The 20,814-nt window shown below is 54.6% G+C and overlaps 7 protein-coding genes across 7 annotated transcripts, besides 5 other annotated features; 1 reads left to right on the top strand and 6 right to left on the bottom strand.

Annotated features, from left to right (window-relative positions):
* Positions 1-435: 435 nt before the first annotated feature.
* Positions 436-2,511, bottom strand: EKO05_0003182 (uncharacterized protein; the record flags this gene model as incomplete). Its single annotated transcript, XM_038945231.1, has 1 exon — positions 436-2,511. The coding sequence occupies one exon, from the start codon at positions 2,509-2,511 to the stop codon at positions 436-438; it is 2,076 nt and encodes a 691-aa protein (XP_038801740.1).
* Positions 2,512-2,997: 486 nt separating this feature from the next.
* Positions 2,998-3,792, bottom strand: EKO05_0003181 (uncharacterized protein; the record flags this gene model as incomplete). Its single annotated transcript, XM_038938022.2, has 1 exon — positions 2,998-3,792. The coding sequence occupies one exon, from the start codon at positions 3,790-3,792 to the stop codon at positions 2,998-3,000; it is 795 nt and encodes a 264-aa protein (XP_038801739.2).
* A 1,556-nt stretch (positions 3,793-5,348) lies between these two features.
* Positions 5,349-7,055, bottom strand: EKO05_0003180 (uncharacterized protein; the record flags this gene model as incomplete). The annotated part of the gene is made up of 3 exons (XM_038937839.1): positions 5,349-5,597; positions 5,669-6,123; positions 6,176-7,055. 3 exons carry the CDS (start codon positions 7,053-7,055, stop codon positions 5,349-5,351), a joined length of 1,584 nt encoding a protein of 527 aa, XP_038801738.1.
* A 1,060-nt stretch (positions 7,056-8,115) lies between these two features.
* EKO05_0003179 (Beta-fructofuranosidase) lies at positions 8,116-9,984 on the bottom strand (the record flags this gene model as incomplete). The annotated part of the gene is made up of 1 exon (XM_038945230.1): positions 8,116-9,984. One exon carries the CDS (start codon positions 9,982-9,984, stop codon positions 8,116-8,118), a length of 1,869 nt encoding a protein of 622 aa, XP_038801737.1.
* A 3,680-nt stretch (positions 9,985-13,664) lies between these two features.
* On the top strand, positions 13,665-15,020 carry EKO05_0003178 (Tyrosinase; the record flags this gene model as incomplete). The annotated part of the gene is made up of 3 exons (XM_038938172.1): positions 13,665-13,915; positions 13,966-14,146; positions 14,196-15,020. 3 exons carry the CDS (start codon positions 13,665-13,667, stop codon positions 15,018-15,020), a joined length of 1,257 nt encoding a protein of 418 aa, XP_038801735.1.
* Positions 15,021-15,440: 420 nt separating this feature from the next.
* Positions 15,441-15,566: a dispersed repeat.
* A 344-nt stretch (positions 15,567-15,910) lies between these two features.
* On the bottom strand, positions 15,911-16,421 carry EKO05_0003177 (uncharacterized protein; the record flags this gene model as incomplete). Its single annotated transcript, XM_059636109.1, has 3 exons — positions 15,911-16,191; positions 16,241-16,276; positions 16,325-16,421. The coding sequence occupies 3 exons, from the start codon at positions 16,419-16,421 to the stop codon at positions 15,911-15,913; spliced, it is 414 nt and encodes a 137-aa protein (XP_059492092.1).
* A 1,296-nt stretch (positions 16,422-17,717) lies between these two features.
* Positions 17,718-19,836, bottom strand: EKO05_0003176 (uncharacterized protein; the record flags this gene model as incomplete). Its single annotated transcript, XM_059636108.1, has 2 exons — positions 17,718-19,379; positions 19,438-19,836. The coding sequence occupies 2 exons, from the start codon at positions 19,834-19,836 to the stop codon at positions 17,718-17,720; spliced, it is 2,061 nt and encodes a 686-aa protein (XP_059492091.1).
* A 129-nt stretch (positions 19,837-19,965) lies between these two features.
* Positions 19,966-20,007: a tandem repeat.
* A 197-nt stretch (positions 20,008-20,204) lies between these two features.
* Positions 20,205-20,244: a tandem repeat.
* A 451-nt stretch (positions 20,245-20,695) lies between these two features.
* Positions 20,696-20,725: a tandem repeat.
* Positions 20,726-20,803: 78 nt separating this feature from the next.
* Positions 20,804-20,814: part of a tandem repeat that runs on past the window's edge.

Below are 20,814 nucleotides of genomic sequence, written 5' to 3'. Positions count from 1 at the left end.
ACACATTCCGCTTTCCACGGGTCCCTGGACTGGTCGCGAGCTTAGACTGCTGCAACGCAAGATTCGCACCAGCATGTTCCTGTTTCCTTCCTGCGGTGCAAAAATCTTGACTGACGTTATATGGACTATGCCCGTGGTGTCTGTTTTCAGTCGTAACAACGCAGGCGGCATGGTAGAAAGATCTGTGTCGGTTTCCAGCGTGAGAGGAGAGGCGTTGTCCTATCCTGTTCGGCACATGCTTCACTGCACAATGACATCCTGGCTGATTCGCATCATGTATGCCTCTGAACGGCTGGAAAAAAAAGTGTTCGATTGAAGAGTGGGCGACCAAGGAGGTTTGCACGAGAAGATCTCCCGAACACGAAACGTGCAAAGAGACTACATCTACTAACTACTGCATATATATCTTGTGCGAATGGAAAACGCCACGCCGCACTACCGCACGACAAGCACCCTCGCGCTCTTCCGCGTCTCGGTCACATAGTTGCGCTTCTCGCCTGTTACCAGCAGCTGCACATGGCCCGTCGCAGTCGGCGCACACGTGACGTTAGCACCCTGGGCGGTGCCAAACGACGCGCCCGTGTGCTTGCTGTTGAGCACCCACTGCGCCGTGAGCTTGACGCCGGGGTCCCAGCGGCCGACGCTCGCAGACACGTTCTGGCCGACCTTTGCTTTGCCGCCGTGGATCTCGGGGTCTGCCTGCCGCTCGATGGCTGCTTTACGGCCGCCGTTCGCGATGACCTCGTCCCACACGTTTCCGCGCGTCGATGCAGCGGTCGCCGAGGCCGTGAGCGGGTTCGCGCCACCGGGAGCGTGGTCTTTGACCCACCCGTCGACCAACTCAAGGTAGTCCCAGATCCCACGCGCCTGGTAGTTGCCCCCGTGCGGTTTCTCCGGCAGGATGGTGACGTTAGCCCACCCCGGGCCACCGACGGCATCGGTGCGCTTCTGGAACTCCATGACGCCTTCGTTGAGGAAGTAGTCGTCCCACGTGCCGACGTAGACGAAGAGACGGCCGGCGAGCGCGGCGCCGAGGTTGCGCGACGAGTTGAAGTTGGCGACAATGTACGCGCTGAGATCGAACAGCTTCCAGAAGTCGACTGCCTCTGGGTAGATCTCGCCAGTCACTTTGTCCCACGGCTCCAGTGGGTAGTTGTTGTAGCCCTGCACGCCAAACACAGCATTCCAAATATCCCACTGGTTGGATGAGCGCGACGCCGTGCCAAAGGCCAGTTCCCAGTGGTTCTCCTGCGCGGCTGTGGCCAGGATCACTTCGCTGCCGTTTTCGAACGTGCGGATGCTCGGCACGAGACTGCCATCGGCACGCTGGTATGCGTTGGCTGCGCTGTACAGCTCAATGTCCTGATGCCGGTGGAAGTCCAGGGAGTCCGGGTATGATGAGAAGCACACGCCAAAGAGGTCCGGACGGTACACGACGTTGGCGATACTTTCCCATCCGCCCGTGCTTCCGCCGTCCTGGACTCGCGCATAAGGTGCGCGGATGGTGTGGAATTCATCTTCCATGTACGGAATCAGCTCTTCATTAATGGCGTCGCCGTACGGCCCCAAGTTTGCTGTGTTTACAGCATACGAGTCATCGTAGTAAGGCGCCTCGTGGCGGAACGTAACGAGGACGAATTTGGGCGCTGGACGCTCTGCTGTTGTATTGGTAGCAGGAATCACGCCTGCATCCCAGGCCGCTGTGAAAGTCTTGTTCACGCCGTACCTGTAGGCTCCTCCATCGTCTGGCCAGTGACCCTGGTTGTAGATGACAGGGTATCGGGTCTTCGTGTCGTTTGCGTCGTATCCAGCAGGCAGAACAACGTTGGCACCAACGTACATGTCGCGACCCCAAAACTTGCTCAGTTTCTTGCTGCGAATCTTGACGTGCTTCAGCTTGTCGGTCTCTTTGTAGTTGCCTTGGTTACATCCGCCGACCTCTTTACCAGCGAAAGACTCCGCCTTCGTGATGTTGTTGAAGGTCAGCTCAAAAGTCTGCGCACCTCCAGAGATCTCGATGTCCGTAGCGGGTGTGATCAGACTACCGAATCCGTTGACATCTGGCGCACCGTCACCGCACGGGAACCGAACGCTGACTTTCGAACCATCGCTGCGGGTCACTGTCTCGTACCTGGTGAGGAACGCTTGCACGCTGTAAGTACCCGGGTCGATATCGCTCAGGCTGACGTTAGGCCAGCCAAAAACACCAGTTGGGGTAGTGTCATTGTTTCCCCCCGAGAGTGTGATCGTCTCGTTTGAACCGAATCTATATACGTTCTTTCCGAAGATCTTGCTGGGAGAAGACGTAACATCTGTGTCATTGAGGGGATCAGTCCCGTTCGGCGCGAACATCAACACGATGCGGCCGTCAGTTGGAGCGTCCAGAAGACCGCTTGCCACTGAGAGTTTGACGTTGAGATTGGCGTTGTAGTCGCGCTCGACATGGGCCTTGACTGTAGCTACGGCTGACGCGCCCACAGCGAGTGCCACGAGGCAGAGGACCTTCAACATTTCGTCAGATGAACAACACCCCCTCTTGAATCAAACGCCAGGTCAACCTGAAAGTGACGCTTGGCCATGTTGTCGCTGGGAACACAAGCTTTTTGATATGAGACGAAGCAATGATTACATGACGGTGAAGGCTTTGAGCTAGCAGAAGCATTAACTCAATGAAGAAGGCGCGAGGTTTGGCTGGCTGCCCATGCATGTGGAAGCAGGATAAGGGCCAGCAAGAAACGTCGCTTGGCAAGATAGATCGACGGTAGGAAGGTATTGCGACAAGCGCGATTCCACTCTACGGTCGTCGGGTCGCTAGCGCAGGAACAGACGGTACCTATCTCTCGGATTCTCAGGTGCCATCATCCCGGGTGACAAGTCTACCCACGTGCTCGTTCAGCTTTGAAAACTGCTGTGCCAGGGAGCATCCTATTATCAAATGATCGAAGACGGCGAATCACAAGCTTTTTCCAGTCTCGACCCATCATTGCATCCATGTTTTCAACTGACTGGAGGGTTAGGCTTCCCGTTGGGCACCCCTTCATCGCAAGCAGACTCCAACTCAATGTCCGTGATGGGCTGAACAGCTTTGTCCTCCCATCCGAGCAATACGCTTTCACCCTTTGAGTTCCCGGCATATCCTTTCCATCCCATGGCCGGCAGTCCGTTCACTGGGTCTTCTGCAAAAGCCAACCAGTAATCCTGCATCTGCTCACTGACAGTAATCTCAAGCGGCGTCGAGTTGCTTCGTGCGATACCATGCGTTCCAAAGACTAGAGGCAGGTCTGCTGAGTGGTATGCGCCTTCCCACCACCTTGGTGCAATGTTTGAGAAATTGCCACCATACAGATACCGGAATGTAGTGGCTTTGCCGCCAGCATATCGCTCATGGGTAGTGAGGACCGATGGGCAAAGGAAGACTCTCAGTGTGCCGTTGTCTGCAACAGTCTGATTAGGCCCAAGAGTCCGGTTGTAGGGCAGGAAGGGTGCCCACTCATTCACGGTGGTACCGATGATGGCGGGCTTGTGTATGAACTTGCCAGACAGCGCACGTGTAGTAAAATTGGCCCATGAGGTGCGGTTATCTGTGACCGGAGTAAACGAAATGCTGGGGGTCGTTCCGTTGTCGAGGCGTTGCTTGAGATAGGCCATGATGTCTCGAGAGGGCACACCTCGCATGCACGCGAGTTCGGCTGTTGAATTGGAGTCATTGCAGCGAAAGTTCTCTGCAACAGCTGTGAAGTTTGGCGGTGGAAAGTCGACGACTGACTGGGCTGTGCCGGAGCTCATGATCATTCCCGACACGATGGGATCATGCGGATACGTGAAACTGTAGCTATCAACAGATACCGATCCTGCGGAATGTCCCCAGAGCGTGATTCGGTCTGGATCTCCTCCGAAGTTGGCAATGTTGTCTCTTATCCACTCCACAGCAAGCCTCTGATCTAGGTATCCAAGATTCTGCTCATCTGCGTTTAGACCCGCTGCACTGGGCCATCCAAATATGTTGAGTCGATAGCTGGATTCATTGTTAGGTTCAATACGAGCACGATTACGTATGCGTGATCTTACTTGATCCCAACTACAATGTGCTTTCGGCTTCTTTCAACCCAGCGACTCGGGATATGGTATGGGGTCGATGCACCACCGGTTTGGAAAGAGCCTCCATGAATCCAGGCAATCACCGGCAGCCCTTTAACCCCTGGTGCACAAGCTCCATCTCCCTGCAGTGGTGCCCAGATGTTTACGGATAGGCAGTCTTCTCCTTGGTAGTCTCGAGGTACAATCTTAAATTCTGGAGCATCCACTGACCACGTATTGGGCTTATTGGAATCGTATTGTGGACATGAAGGTCCAAATCGCGTAGCATCGAATATTCTTTCATTGTCACGAGCCTTGGAAATCGATGGTAGCCAACGTCGTGCACCGACAGGCTGCTCGGCATACGGTATTCCGAGAAACTGTACCACATTGGGTGTGATTGCATCGATGCCGCCGTGAACAAATCCCGATGAAGTGTTTACGAGCAATGAGCTCAGAGCATGCGCGACTGGCAAAGCAGAGAGAAAAAGAGGGTTCATCATGAGGAGATGGTGTTTGGGCGTCTTGAGGCACAGACGTTCTCGAATTTGAGGTAACCAAAACAAATTGATGATTCCTTTTGAACTTCATTCCAGAAGAGGCGGTGAACATGCGGGGTTGCTGCGCGCAGGAGTGGGGGACTGGTGTTACCGGACGTTATCGTGATGCATCTACATAGACGCTCGGCGCGTATGGTATCCACCGCCAGACGTTGCTACAGCCGATTCGCGTCGGACAGCATCGAGTAATGTTATTTCTCCAGCATGTACTCTGTGGGAATGCCGTGATGGACCAAAGGCTTCGTGCGGAGGAATCCCGTTTCGCCGTGCGCATTCGATCTGCGCTTGCACTTATACTATGCGCCTGACGGCATCCTGCGGTGGTCAACCGCATGAAGCAAGACTACCAACTGAGTGTCTACATTGCAGGTCATGCCAACCGAGGTTGATTGGACGTGGAGATCGAGAAGTCAATTTGGAGAAGCTTTGAGGATTGCGAAGTCCACCTGAATGCAACTGACGGTCGTAAGCCGGCTTATTAGCATGTGGAATGGGAGGAATGACCACAGATGTGCAGCTCCATTGTTGAGTTGTGGGAGTCGGCACAACAAGCGTGCCCTCCAGACTGCAGCCAACAGACATCATGCGTGGCTTTAGGGAATCTATGTAACATTAGCTCTGTAAGATTGTTCTAGCAGGGATCTTTACAATTCCTTCTAATTACATATTACAAGACTACAAAGCATTATTGCGTTTGGCCTGCTGTTCCACCTACAACAGATATCGGAAGTACAGGTTCTCCTTGTCCGTCATGTCGGCAAGACCATTCTCGCCGTGAACCTCGGCACCGGCCTCTTGGAATGTGTCGTCCATAGAGTGATCAACGAAATCCCTAGGAAGACCAGCTGCCTCGCGTTGGTCTCCCTTCTTCTTCTGCATCCTTGTGATGAGCAAAATCTGAAGAACAACTACACCCCACAAGATACACCAGATGATCATGATGCCCTTGAGAGCGTTCACCTGGAGCACAGTCAGTTATGCATTCACATACCCACATACCGCGAACATGCGAGGGCATTTTGGATACGTACGTATTGAGGAGCAAACTTTGAATCGAAGATGTAGGGTGTGATGATGTTGCCGATCGAATTACCGGCGTTGAAAGAAGTGTAGTAGATAGCCTTCTTAGTCTGACCGGCGCAGTTACCACCCATCCAGGAGATAAGCAGAGGGTTGATTGCGAAGACGAAAGCGATCAAGTAGTAACCAGCAAGCAAACCGCCCTTGTTCGCCTTGTTCTTCGGCAGGGCGACCAACAAGGCCACTCCAACGATCACAATAGTAACGAGGGCAAGCAAGAAGGGCGATTTGCGTTTGAATCGGTATGCCAGCCAAGAGGCGAGAAGAATGGACACGAATTGGAGTGCACCAAATGGCATATTAAGTAGCACAGCCTCGTCAGGGGTGAAGCCAGCCAGGTTTTGGAGGATAATGGATCCGAAGACTGAGGAGACTGAAGCACCCGCGTTGACGGCGATAACCATGACTAGAGACAAAGTTAGCATAATAGATATAACTTCCTCTCATGGAACACATACTCATGTACAGCCAGTACTTTGGCTCCGACCAGGCCTCCCAGACGTGCTTCCAGTTGAACTTGTGCGAAACGATACCCTGCTGGTTGGCCTTCAGTCGGTCAACAGCCTTGAGTCGATCCTCGGGTGACAGGAAACGAGCCTCCCCAGGGCTGTCGTGTGCCCACCAGTATGTGATGAGGCCGATGACGATAGTGAAGAGACCAAAGAAGAGGTATACGATCTGGTACCGGTAGAGGGTGTGCGAGTGAATGCGACCAAAGCCGTAAACTATGGGCGCACTAAGCAGGGTGCTGAGACCATAGCAGCTGTACCAGCAGGCGACACGGAAGGGCTGCTCTGAGCGCCTGTAAAAAGCAATGGTGATGACCGAGAACAGTGGGACGACAGCGGCCTCAAAGGCACCAAGGAAGAAACGAGACGCAAGCAGGCCCGCGTAGTTCCTAGATCCAGCAAGACCACCAGCGACAGAGATGCCCCAACAAGTAATGATGACGGGAAGGACCTGGCGGTATCGGGCCTTGACGAGTATCCACGCAGCAAGAGGCTGCACTGCCAGTTGCGCGTAGTAACCAATGTTGCCAATGTTGGAGTAATCATTGCCCTTGAGCTTCGCGTCCGTCTTGAGTCCATACACGGCCGTCAGACCGATGATGCCTTTGTCTGCTGACTGGAGGAAGTAGACCATGCAGAGGAGCGAAAGCATGTAGATGTCTGTCTTGCGCAGAATGCGTTTACTGTCGGCGTCGGAACAAAGATGAGCGTCGCTTAGGCCTGGGTCTTTGCCTTCCTCGAGAGCAACAGCAAGGCCAGCTGTATTGTCGGTAGAGCTGTTGGGCGAGTGCTCAATGTGAGCCATGTTCTGCTTCTCTGCTGAGGCCATGTTTCCGGATGGCTAGGGGCTGCAAAGAAGATGGAGAAGGAGAGCTATCTGGAGAAGCTCCGGGGTAAGACGTCTGGGGTACGGCTAATATGTGGGATTTGCGCCGGCTGTACCGGCTGGATCATGGTGGGAAATTATTGAGGCGCACAGGCTCCATGCGAATATGTCGCAATCATCGCGGCCAGAAGAAGCCACTTTGCCGGGCTATTCGAATCCACGAATTAGGATGTTCTTCCCCTGCGCGTTTCAATAACTATGATTGCTATCTGGTGGGCCAATACGCTGGTGACCTTTGAGATACGGTCAGCAGGACTACCATGCATTAAGCTTAGACCAAGCCCGCCACCGGCTTAATCTTGGAGGCTAAGATCGTTGAAGCGTCGCTAAGGCGTCTCGGCATGCTTTTGAGTGGTGCAGAAATTGGAGGCCCAGGCGCACTGCCGGGTTGTTGCGGTTCGAAGCCGTCGTTCCGTTTTTATTCCACGAATGGCGGGATGGGCGTTCTGGACCGAACAAAGGGGTGTGAAAGCGCGAAGAATATGGAAATATGGGGTAGGGTGGGTCTACGGGACGACTGCGGAGATACCGCAAGACCGTGCGTCTGGGGGAAAGCGCAAGCTCCGGGCCTCGGTCCTTGATCTGCATCTATACTACAGACACAAGCTCATGCCAGAAGTTGATGTCCAGCAGAGAAAGTGTTGAAGGGTGATGATGCTTTGCGATCAGCTCGAAGCAGGACTTCAAGATACATCCCGCACGCTATCATGCTTCGCCGCTGCACGTCGGCGATACATGTACGATGCTCACAAGCAGTCAGCAGAGCACGTATCTCAATCATGGTTCTCTCATACGCTTGTAATATTTGGACAGCAGTAACTGACAGCATCTTCTTTGTTCCCAGATCGATCGAAGAAATACCGCGCTCAGCATCGACCACTAAACAGTAACCTCGAAGCCCAAAGCTAGTACAAACGTGTTGAGGACATGCTGGCCTGCAGGTGACCGGAAAGACTGCGAATCTGATGATACTAAGGTTCCCATGATGTTTTGCGTTACCATATCAAGCGCGCTGCGGCCATGCGTCCACGAGGCCCTCCCATATAGTCACTTCGCTGAATTCAACCTCGCCACCCTCCGCGATGAATCGAATATGTCTGCTGTCTTCGAACCATGTCCAAATCCAGGTGCTGAGCGCAAAACGGTCATTCACATGCACTTCCACTACCCCACCATCCACCACAATTGTGATACGCAAAGTCTCAATCGTGGAACTGTTGCCGTCTGGGACATCGAAGAGGCGGAATTTCCCACTTTCGTTGTCTGTGTTAATCCCCGGCGTCGTGGCTGCGGCTGCAGATGAGTTGGATCGATCGACAATAAGGCTCTCGTTAGAGAACTGGTAATAGATACGCGTGGTCTCGTGAGCCCCGGAGAGAATCTCGAAACCAGCTTTGATCTCGTCAGCCCGTGCAGGGAAGGTTATGGACGTGGAGAGCACATAGTGCTTGCTCTCGGGGCTAACATCGAAGCGAGCGCCTGATGATCTGCGGCATCCAGGCTGCGTGATGAGCTTGGTAGCATTGGATTTGAACGCAGCCAGCGGCTCCCGCGCGATTTGTTGATGTAGTGTTGCTAGCGTCAGCGTTCCGTTGTCATGTTCGGTCTCGATTCTCCACGCTCCCTTTTCCCTTGCGAGTTCATTGTCGACGACGTTTACGTAACCTACAGACAACTCCCTCGGGAGTAAGAGTGATCCAGTCCAGTTTTGTTGCGCTTTGGGAAATTCAAGCGTACCATAGAAATCTCCAGTCAACCAGAGGTAAGTCAGAAAGCGGTCAGGTGCGCCGCTTTTCTGGCTAGCTTGGGAGGTCGAGAGCACAGCCTTGCCTGCAGCAGCATATGCCGATCGCCCAGCGTCCAGTCTTCCAGCCATAGTTGGCTCGAACCTGAGTGAGCCATTGACCAGTGATTGCGTGCCGGCCACCCACAGCATCTCTCGGTTGTCAGAGACCTGAGGTACGATGGGATCGAAACTCCATTCTGCGCCCAGCGTGACAAAGAGCTCGCCGTTGGGGTCAAAGCCGTCCCGGCTCAGAGCGAAAAAGTTGCCGACTTCGAAATTGAAGCCCCAGCGTCCGGCCCAACCATCCTCTGTCCATGTAGTGTTGGCTTCCTCATGCCACCACTGACCGAGATACTCCCAGGTTTGGAAGTTGCCGGCTTCATCGCCGTATTCAGCATATAGGAAGAGACTCGGGCCTTGGCTATGCACTCCGCCAGAAATGATCGTGTAATGAGTACCATTCGCCTTCTTCAGTAGGCCGTCGATCTGAGGGCTTTGGAACACGAATGGGTCGCGGAAGCCAGTTACATTCACAGCGAAAGGCGGGCTTGGAATTACCGGACCGTGTTCCAGTTTTGTGAAGTTCAGACCGCCGTCTGTCGCAATAGCTAGGGATTGTGTCTCGCTGCCTTTGGTATATGCCACCGTCCATTGGATTGGAAGATAGCTTACGCTTGTATAGAGTAGGGTTGGTGTCCCGTTGATCCCACGTTCGATTACACTTCCGTCGAACACTGCTACCGGGTCGTTGATGCCGCCCGGACGAATGAAAGGTGATGAATTCAGATTCAGATCATCGTACGTGACAAGGTCGCCAGTCGTGGCGCCGGACGCGCCCTCGTGGAGGTAGCCCACGTGAAACAGACCGGTCTTCGGATCTGTATAGTGCATACACGGGTCACCAATTTGACCATAGGAAGGGAGAACGTGTGCTCTGGGACGCCATGTTGAGTATAGTGAGTTGTTGGCCAGTGTCGAAAGATTGAGAGGAGCACTTGTATAATCAATGGTTATTTGACGGCGCAGACCGTGTCCAGCGACCAGTCCTCCAAGCAAAACCACCAGACGTGACTTCGGCATCACCATATCGGTTGATTATGGCTGAGAACAACCCAATGTCATGGACGTGACCATGGTTTTATTGCTAGTCAATGGAAGTCGGGCCGGGAGAATAGTGATGGTTGACTTGGCATGACGTTGCTTTGTGGGGACCCTTCCAAAGAAACACTCGAAGATCTGGAGATCTTAATGTCATAATTGCTTCCCATCACCAATCTGCCTGAGACATACCGAAAATCCTTTCGTCCAGGACTTCTATTTGGGAGCGAGTCATTTAGGATAGGCTCAGTTAATTCGAGTTACTCGAGGCACCTGTCGTTTGTGTTCTCCAGACAGATGGATGAACAACTGCGGCTTAGAAACGCTGACTCGGGTAGGAGCTCTACTCTCTTCAAATGGTTGCGCATATGTACGAGAGAGCTGGTATTTGGGGTTACATCGTACATGATACTGACACTCGGCTGCACCTAGGGCTGACGCGAGATGACCGCTATCGCAGCCATCGGCCCGTCTACCTCGCAGGTCAAAAATATCTGAAATACCTTGGCCATATTCCGTATAGTTTCTACGAGATGCTCACTTCCGTCGTTCTCAGGATTCCTTTGTGTTGTCGTAGAATGCTCTCATCACTCTCCCCTGCGCTGCTTCCGCGTCTCTGGCCCACGATATACGCTAGCCCGTCACCAAGAGGACCTTGGTTCGAGGGGCTTGCCGCTTCGCGCCTTGCATCCATCTCTTCCAAAACGTACGATGGCGTTCCACTTCCCTCAGTTTGCTTCAAGTATCCATTCGAGACATACGGTCGAGAGCGTGCTTTTGAGTGGCCACGAGAGGCGTATTGCGAGCCGTACCGCTCACCAGATGTCAGAGCGCTGACCGCACCAAAGAATTCGGCAGCGAGAGGTTTGAGCGTGGGGAGACATGCAGCCATGATGCCCACATTCATCTCAATCCTTGATATGGTCAGATGATACGTTTGCCCGAAACCAAAATCCTTACTGTTGCCAGATGTAGTACCAAGCAGCCTTGCCAGAGAAGTCTTTCTCGCTGAAAAATCTGTATTGAAGTGGAATCTTGTACACGGCGGTCGCGCAGGCGCTGCTTTTCATTAGTCTCCGTGCGATGAATGTCGATGCCGTGGCTAAGCATAACCGTTTGACGTACAACAATCCGAGTCCCAGCACAACGCACAGCGAAATCCTCGTCTTTACGTTTGTTTGCAGCTTCCAAACCATAGGTATAGGTAGAAGGGCCAGTAAAAGATCCGTGAAGAGATTGAAAACTGCGCTTGTAAGTCAGTTACCGAACACATTGACATAGATGCCAGTCCATACCCGAGTTGAAGACACCCGTATTCCGGTACGTTGTCGGCGAGTAGCACACGGCATCCCTGGAATCGTCAGCCACGATTCCTACATGGTTTCTCGCATTTCATACCCGAACGGTGCTCGCAAACTGAAGTCCCAGGCCGCTCTTACAGGTGTACATTGAAGAATGAGTGAGAGCACCGATCCGACCGTAAAGAGCAAGAGGAGGACTGGTCATGTCAATTATCGATCCATGATAGCACAAATCGACGTACCGATAGTGGTGTATAGGACCCAACGCCAGTGGCGGCGATGATTTGCCAATCGGAGCAGAAAGCAAGCAATCGATATCTTGATGCTGGTGTATGCTACCACAACGAGCCATGCATACCACCACGCGACTTGGAAAAAGACAGTGAGAAGATCAGGGCGAACATAGGTGTAGAATTCGGCATGGCGGCCTACTCCGTTCCTCGTGAGCGTAACGAACAGCGAAAAGCATGCTGTGCTGAGAATCTGCAACAAAACATTAGCAAGATGCTCAGAGCAGTGGTTTTCTCCATGGGACGTACCGCAGCAAGTACCATGATCCAATCTGGCGTTATCTAGTCAGTACTCATCATATCCACCGTTCGACTTGCGACTAACCATCAATGCCAAATGTTTTGAGCAAGACTGCCCGCACGTACACGCGCAGCAGAACAAACAAGACTGCCATTCCGAAAAAACATCCGTCCACTGCTAGCATCTTTGGAGCAAGGTTTTCATCCAGATACTCTTGTGGGGGCGGGGGCGGCAGAGGTCCCGGGCCCTGCCGGGTGAAAAGTTCAACGACCATGTTCACAAATACGCAGATCAGAAGCGATACCAACAATCTCTAGGTACTGAGGATCTTGCAGCCTAAGTATCACATTACAAATTTCGAAGAGCATCCAAACAGGATCGGGAAAAGGTGTTTACGGCTGGGGAGAAGTACGGGGTGCCAGATGGGGAATCATGAACGAAAGGCTCTGATTGCACGCTTCCGCCGGTTTCCAACATACACATGCAGAAGACGGCCTGGTTGAACCGTTTCCTCGGTCTGGAGAGCCTGTTGAATTCATCCGGGACCGCTGCATGAAGGGAATCGGCTCGAAACACTTCCTCCATGCCGGGTCGTCTGAGTGTCATTCGTGCTAACTTGGCAAGGTGAAATGCCGTGCGATTTTCTACAAAGAGCGAGCCGTGCATAAAGGAGAACGCATGGAATCAATGGGCCGCCACTTCACATGTTAGACGACGTCAAGTCAGTTGTCGCGATGGTGATGCAGGGGTAGGATCCCCGCGGGCTGCAGAACGCTCGTGTTGGAAAAGTATTGGTCTTTACAACACGAAAAGCGTTCCCCGGCTCACATCCCCGTAAGGATGATTCTAGTGTGACTTGGCAAGGACTGAGATTTCAGGAACCCAAAGAATCGAACAGGCGAGCGCTTGAATCAGGCCGTAAGCCTGACTTGCAGGTATTCCCGAGGCAGTATACTTTGTGCCGTCTTCCGGAGCAGACGAAGGATTGAAAGACGCAGAAAAGTCGTAGAGGCTGCATCTCGGAAACAAGCCTGGGTCTGTTTGGGGAAGGGAACAGGCACCTCGTACAAGGAGCGGGATAGCCGCAATTTCGTCCAGCCGCTGTGCAGCCTCGAAGGATCATGTCAGCAAAGGAACTGTTTGCCGCGCTTGCATATCTCGAATTCTGCTGCGACAAATCTTCTGTCTGGCCGTCTACTAGATGCTAACAAAACATCATGATGCAGATTCGCAACCAGAGTACCGCTGGACACGAGTCGTTGGTGAAGAACTAGAGCGACGTTGCGCGAAGGAACGGGCCTTCGGCACAATCAGGCAGGTGGGCCCGGAAGACCCTGATCTTTCCTTCTAACCGACCGCTACAGACTCTAATCGACTATCTCCTTCGAGGATGTTGTCCCGTTTCTTGGCTCGGAACAGAGTTCCATTTGTTCCGCCGTGGGCACAGGTAGGTTACCTTGGGCTAAGCGCAAGCTTCTCGACCATTCGCCCATTTGCAGGTGGCGTGGAATCAATTGAGACAGGATGCAGTCCAGGGGCGAGAGAAAGCTGTAGGATCAGTCTATACCGGTATTATGCTGTTTAGCTTGCATGGAAAACATTCCTCGGAAGCTAAGTCTGGGTAAGTCTGGGGCCCAGATGGCGAACCTACCTTCAAGGCCTTCCATGTGCTGAGCTTTCAAGAGAGCTGCCGCCGTGTAACATTGCATAAAGAGGCGTCGAGACGCCCGCAATTACGATAGGTGCATTCGCTTGTCTCTTCTTCTCATCTTCTCTCCCCCAGCTCAGACTCGATATCTGTAGGAGCCTTCTTGTCGTCTTAACCAATCCATTACTATGCGAGGGGTTTTCCAGGCAGCGTGGCTTTTGCCACTGGCAGTAGGAAGTGCCCTTCCGACTCAAGAAGACACTCAATTCGAGAAGAGATCTTTCGACCTCGTTGAGAATGTCCTTGCAGGCTTGGGCAGCATCAAGCAGGATCTGATGGCTGGGGGTGCTGCCATCAACCAGCAGCTGTATCAAGCCACTCAGCAACCAGCTCAGTACAAGAAATGCAACCCAACCAATGTAAAGGTCCGACAGGAATGGTGAGTCCGCGAGGATCCTGTAATTTTCGACCTTGACTCACGACGAACAGGTCGACCTTCTCAACGAGCGAAAAGAAGGCCTACATTAGTGCAGTACAGTGTCTCGCAAAGCTTCCCCCAAAGACGTCAAAAGAGGTCTGCCCTGGATGCAGAAACCGTTACGATGACTTTGTTGCGACCCACATCCAACAATCGTTCAACATCCACGTCACTGGCAACTTCCTGACATGGGTAAGCATAATCATCAACACATGTGGGTGTCGTTTCTGACATTTCGAAGCACCGATACTTCACATGGGCATACGAGCAGACTCTACGTAATGAGTGTGGATACAAAGGCAACCAGCCCTACTACAGCCACTCGCGATGGAGCGACCCGAACAAGTCTCCTCTGCTGGACGGCTCCGACACCTCCATCTCCGGTCAGGGCGCACCCGGCTGCAGCAACCAAACATTCACTGGAATCCCGTTGAACACCAATCCCTTGATCAAGGTTCCCCATGGCGCGGGCGGCGGCTGTGTGACCTCTGGACCATTCAAGCAATGGCAAGTCAACCTTGGGCCTCTCTTCCCAGGCTCAGACTGCGCGCCACTGAACCCCAACCTAAACTTCACCGAACCCGACTATGGTCTCGGATACAACCCGCGCTGCCTCACTCGCGACATCACGAGCTTCACCACCCAGGGATGGTTGAAGGACGACGACATCGTCTCTCTCCTCAAGAGCAGCGACTACCAATCCTTCTGGGAAACGCTACAAGGCGGCCCCCCACCCAACAACTTCATGAACAACTTCATGGGCGTGCACACCGCGGGGCACTTCATCCTCGGCGGCGACCCCGGCGGCGACTTCATGGCCTCTCCCGGTGACCCGTACTTTTTCTTCCACCACTCGAGCATCGATCGCATCTACTGGATCTGGCAGAACCTCAAGCCGGCGGAGCGCACAAAGGCTCTGTACGGCCCCACGTTCATGTCCGATCTCACTTCGCCTGCTGCTACGCTCCAGGACAAGCTTACCATGCGAGCCGCGTACCCGGGGGACATCACTATTGAGGAGGCCGGGAGTACCATGGCTGGACCTTTCTGCTACACCTACATATAGACACGTCCTCTGTGTTCAGACGATAGAGTAGACGTTTGTAATAATAATAAAAACGCGTCAATTCAGATTGGCAGCAGCACCACCATCAACCGTGCCCACGACGCCGAACGTTAGGGTGTAGAAACGGATCCAGATCTCAGGGCAGTAATGCTGTAGAGCTTCTTAAATTTATCTAAAGCTAGTGCTATTACTATATACTTCCTACCTATATATACAACTACGAATAGAAAAGAAAAAAAAACACTAAAAACATCCAAATCCAACAGCAGAGACGTTACAAACCCCTAAAATCCATCTAAAATCCATCCAAAACACATACAAAACACATCCAAAGCCAGTACCACCACCACGTAGTTCTTACTTATATACAACTATAAGCATCAAGGTAATTACCGAAAGAGTGGATAAATCCAGACCCTCAGCCTCTGGCGTTTGGCAGTGTCCAGCTCTGATGTTATGGCAAGGAGTGCTGTTCTGGCCACGCGCTTACTATCTGGGAGAGCGTTGGTGCGTTTCGGCATGCTTGGGGAGGTGGGCAGAGCTGTGTGCGGACAGTCAATGAATCTTGATTTAAATGTTAGGGCAGGGATGCTGTGGGACTTCTTAGAGTTGTTGAGGTCAGTGCTGTTGCTGCGCAGGTCTTGCTCAAGCACAAAGGGGTGCTTGGTCGAGGGTTCGGACTTGGTTGGAGCGGATCTATGCAAGCGTCTCTTAGGTTGACACTGTTGCAAGGCTTTGCTAGCAGGGACGCATCAAGCAGTGGAGTGCGGGTATGACGGCATGGAGAACACACAACAATATGCTAGGGAAAGACGGAACTGTTGGAATTTAACGTTGTTTCATTCATCGTTGTGGTGTTCAGAGTGAACAGCGGCAGCAGTGCTTATGGCTCAAGGCCGCCTTACTATCGTAGTACTCATAAGGTTCACAACACTCAGTCTGCGTAGAGCGTTAGCATGGTCAAGCTTGAGCGACGGCATCCACTTGCTGTAGTTGAAGTCGCCATTGTTGTTGGAGATGCGCTCGGACAGGTTGACGTCACGCTGCTGAAGGTTGCCTTCCTGGTCGACGAGGTTGGCACGGAGGACGGGAACGGAGCCGTCGCCCTCGATGGTGAAATGAACTTCCTCCGCTGAGCCGGCAAAATTCTCGCCGTCCCAGTAGAAGTGGCCTTTCCGTCTGTCAGTGGGAGCGCCACATGCTCAAAGAGGAGGACGTACCGTTGTCGTTGCCAATGTGGTTGTTAAGGTCGATCTCTTCATGTGTGTTAGCAGAGCTGCAGATGTTCAAGGTGGTGAGCTCACCAGAGTCGTTCCAATCGCCGTCAGCACGCTGGAGGCGGGCCTTGAGGATGTGGCCGTCCTCGATGCGGATGTCCTCAGCAGAGTAGTGGAAAGACATTGTGAGTGCTTGGGATGTTGAGAAGATGTGGGTGAGAAGAGGAGCTGGTTTGGAGTTGGAGAAGAGGGTTGGATGAGGAGAAGAGGGTTGGATGAGGAAAAGAGGGTCAAAGTCGAGGGAGATGCGAGCTTTATGTGGGCATCTACGTCAACCACAGTCGAGGCAACAGCGAGGTCAGAGAGAAGTGGGGCATGAGACATGGCGCGTCCGTACCAAGGGCATCACGAAATCGCTCGTCAGCTCCACCGTGCCGTCACACGTTCTGTGAGCGACCCCGAGTGGAAGCAAGCTCACAGGCAGGGGTGGAGCGGTTGGCACGCCGGTCGCTGGCTGGTTCTCTTCTTCTGTGCCGCTGGTCCGGCTTGGGGGTCGTGAGACTTCCAGCACCGTCTCGAAAGGAAGCATTTGCAGTACGGGCTGCCAGACCCTGGGGTCACACTGTCCATCCCAACGACTTCAAGGACGGCCAAGTGGGCACAGCCATGCAGGGCGCCACGGTGTGGCCGTAACGCGCATGCGTGGCTGTGTGTGATTTGTGGCGGGATTTCGGGGCGCGTCTCAAGTGGATACGTTGCGTTACTGGCTGCCTGTCGTTTCCAGATGCACGTTTGAGCCTTTGAGGCCGTTCACAAAGTGGAGCCACGATGGGTCGGGTCGTGCCAGGCTGGGCGGGGGCTGACAGCGAGAGCAACCATGTTGACGGACAAAATCCGCTGTGAATGGGTCTCCGGTTTATTTCTTGTTCCTGATAATGCAACACACCTCTCCCCGCTTGTGCCACCTCTTGTTACCATCATGGTGGAGAAGCACAAAGGAGCAGCACGCAATGTGGGGTGCAGTTGGACCTGGCCGCGCTAGACACACGCTACGCTGGCTGGACCCTGACCTAGGTACTCCAACAACCCGCAGGTGCCGATCACGGAACGGCTTCATCGATTCAGCATCGTATGTTATGTGGCATGCGCATTGGAATGACGAGTCGATCACGTTCGCAGAATGGCACGTCTGACTGGGTAGCATGCTAGGGCCTTGAAACTTTTGACCTGTTGTGAAGGAGAGGAACAGGGGTCGCTCGTCACTCATTTCCTATGTGCTGTATGTCCCAAACAAGCCAACAAACTCCATCGCAGAAAGATGCTTTCCACACAACTCCGTCGCTCGCCGTGATGCATATGGTCTAAGCTCTTTTGCAAAATCGACCTCGTCGTAGCGTCACGCAGAAACCCAGTCATATCCTGAGCGCATTCATACAGTAGTAAACAGTGCGTTGCTCCACGCTGCCATCTTCATGTTCATCTATCGGCCTGCGCGACCCTCAAGAATGGACTCCATGTTGGACAGTTCTGACAGACGCCTCCTCCTGGCAGGCCTCTCGTCTTCGACTTCATCGAGGTTCTTCTCCTCGTGTACTCGAAGCGTCAGCCAGGCAGCGACCAAAGCACAGAGTCCGCCGAATCGCAACACCCAAGCCACGCTGTCGTCGCCGGCTACGCCCCGAGGTTTCTGGAGCAGCCTGAAGAGGACGGAGCTGACGAGCGTGGCAATGACTTGGGGAGCAGCGATGGCGACATTGTGAATGCCGAGAACCACGCCAGCAGAGTCGGCGCCCTCCGCATCGGCACCCTCAGCGATCGCCTGGCTCTCGTCGTCCGTGGGCTTGATGATGCCACGGCGAATGGCATCTCGCTTGGAGATCTCCGAGGCGATGATGGAGAAAGGAGCCCAGCCAGTCAGACACCAGGGAACACCGATGGCGCCGACGAGGATGGTGGCACCCATGGTAGATTTGATCACAAACGTCAAACCCATGAGGACAGCGAAGAGAATGTGCGAGAAGAACCAGCAACGACGGAGAGTCAGCGACTTGATCTGCAGCTTGTCGAGAGCGGCAGAAAACTTCTCCGTCTTCGTCTTGGGGGGTGCTGTGCGTTTGGGCCTCAGGGTGAAGTAGCCAGAGCCACCCATGGAGTGAGGGGTTGCGGGTGTCAGGGGGGTGGTGGGTCTCATGGGTGTACCAGGTGTGGGCGGCTGCGGCTCGGGCTCGGGCGCTTGGAAGCTGGGCGGGATGACAAAGGGGAAAACGACCGAGCACAGGAAGGTAGTGCAGGCGAAGACCAAAAGGGCACGGGTGCCGATTCTGGTGGCGTCCTCCCAGACCTGGTCGATCTCTGCGTCGGACATGTGCGGGTTGGCCTCGAAGAAGGGATCCGCGTAGATCTCGCCGACGTAGGTGGTGATGTAGAAGAGGAAGGGGAACCAGCCAATCCAGGCGAAGAACTGAACCTCGCAGACACGCTTGATCTGGTCGGGAAGCCTCTTGACAGACACGGAGAGCCCGTTGAAGAAGGCGAGGACGCCCTCCTTTTGCTCGGTGGGAGCGGGGTCTCGGGTAGGGTCTCGCTCGCCGGCGGTGCAACTAATGCCGACGGTGAGGGCCATGATGAACGAGGCAATGGCGCAGAGGACCTTGAACTGAGTTCCGCCAAGCCACGGGAGGTACAGAGGGAGGTTGATGTAGCCAGCCAGGTAGCCGGCGATGTTTCCCACACCAGCGGAGCGCATGAGCCAGGCGTTGGCAGATTCTTGCTGGTGGGTCGGGGCCACATCTACAATGTATGCGCGGATGGCAGCTTGGATGACGTTGATGGCGAAGTCGAGGACGTAGACCAAGAGAATGGCGAACAGCATGGTGAGGGTGACTACCCAGTACGAATCCGGGTGGGCGCCAAAGAGGTGGCCGATGGCAGAAACGATTTCGCGGGCCCAGCCGAGAAGCATCAGGGAGGCGATGGTGGCCAGGGCGCCGCCGATGATGAAGGGACGCCTCTTGCCCCATGTGATTCTGCAGTTGTCGCTCTTGAGGCCGACGTAGGGCTGGACGAGGACACCGGAGAGGGGACCGGCGATCCAGACGAGAGCCAGCATGGACTTGCTGAGGCCGAGGGACAGCAGATAGGGCTGTTGGTGTGGGTTAGCAGGGTACGATGCCATGGGAGTGGGGTGGGGGGGTAGCTACGGAGCCGTTGGAGGTCTCGACGGACCAGCCGATCTGGAGGCCGAGGCCACCGAGGGTCAGAAGGAAGAGGAAGAAGCTGCTCTTGGTCTCCTCGAACTCGGGGAAGTAGTCGTCGTCTTCCTGGCCATAGTTTGGGGTCAGAGGCTCCTTGAGCAGGCGGTCGGTCTCGCGGGCGCGGTCCGAAGGGTTGATGAGAGGCGACGACTCGTTGATGAACTCGCGGTCGGGCGGGCCACCGGGCTCGGAATTGCGGCCGAAGGAGACGAACTTGGGGCGGGGGCGGGCAGCGTTGGAGACGTGGGTGTCGAGTGTGGGCGGGTTGGGGACCGAACGCCTCGAAGAGAGGGAGCCAGCCTCGGAGACGGTGTCGTCGTCTTGGCGGGGGCGGGAAGACGACATGTGGGCGAAGGGGGCACTCGAGATGCAGACGCACGGCTACAGGAGGGGAAGTGCAGAGGAGGGACAGCGGCGGAAGAAGGGCTCAGGGTGGGCGAAGAAGGGCTCAGGGTGCTCAGGGTGGGCGAACCAGCGGGCCCAGGGTGCAGGCGCGGTGTAGGTGCGGGTGCAGGTACTAGGCGGGCAAATCCTGCGCGGCCTGTGTCGTCAGTGGGAAGACGGGCGACTACTGCCGTGGACTGGGGTGGGGAACGGGTGGAGGGTGGAGCGCAGGGGTCGTGGCGGCGTGACGGCGTGACGTGTTGAGCGGTGGGAGAAAAGTTCAACGGCAGACGGCCTCGGGGAAGCGAAAAAGCAAAGCCAGGCCAAGCAGCAGAGCAGAGCCGAGCAGAGCACAGCACAGCAGAGCAGCCAGGCGGGGTGGCGGATGATGAAGGGCCGGAAGGGCGGTGAGCGTCTGCGGTTCCGTGGAGGGACGCTGGACGGCCTGGAAGCTTGGAAGACTGAGGTTCGGCGTTGCGAGTGACGTCGTGAGGCTCGGGGCGACTAGGCCGCATTGGGGGTGGCTGGTGCTGGGACCACGCACCTCGAGCAGCTGTCAACGGAGACGGACGCGCAGGTCAGGAGCTCCACCCTCGACCCGTTAGTTCATAGTTCATAGTTCATAGTGGCAGCCATCACCAGCGTCACCTCGACCCGTTCATAGTTCATAGCGGCAGCCATCACCAGCGGCCACCAGTGCCATCGGCGGCCATCACCAGCGCGCTGCACGCCTCTTGACACGGGCGCATTGCACTCTGGTCACCTTGTGTGCACGCGTTACACGCCTGTTGAATCGTTGGCGGTCGCCGGTCGCGCTACGTGTTGCCTGTTGCCTGTTGCCTGTTGCCTGCCATCGCCCTTGGTCGCACTACGGGTACGCAACGCGCATCGAGCCACGAGCAGCCACCTTTCCACTTGCACGCTCGCACACCCTCTGCA

The sequence above is a fragment of the Ascochyta rabiei genome, chromosome 4, assembly GCF_004011695.2.
Source record: "Ascochyta rabiei chromosome 4, complete sequence".
NCBI lineage: Eukaryota > Fungi > Ascomycota > Dothideomycetes > Pleosporales > Didymellaceae > Ascochyta > Ascochyta rabiei.
This window is presented reverse-complemented; position numbering and strand designations above follow the sequence as displayed.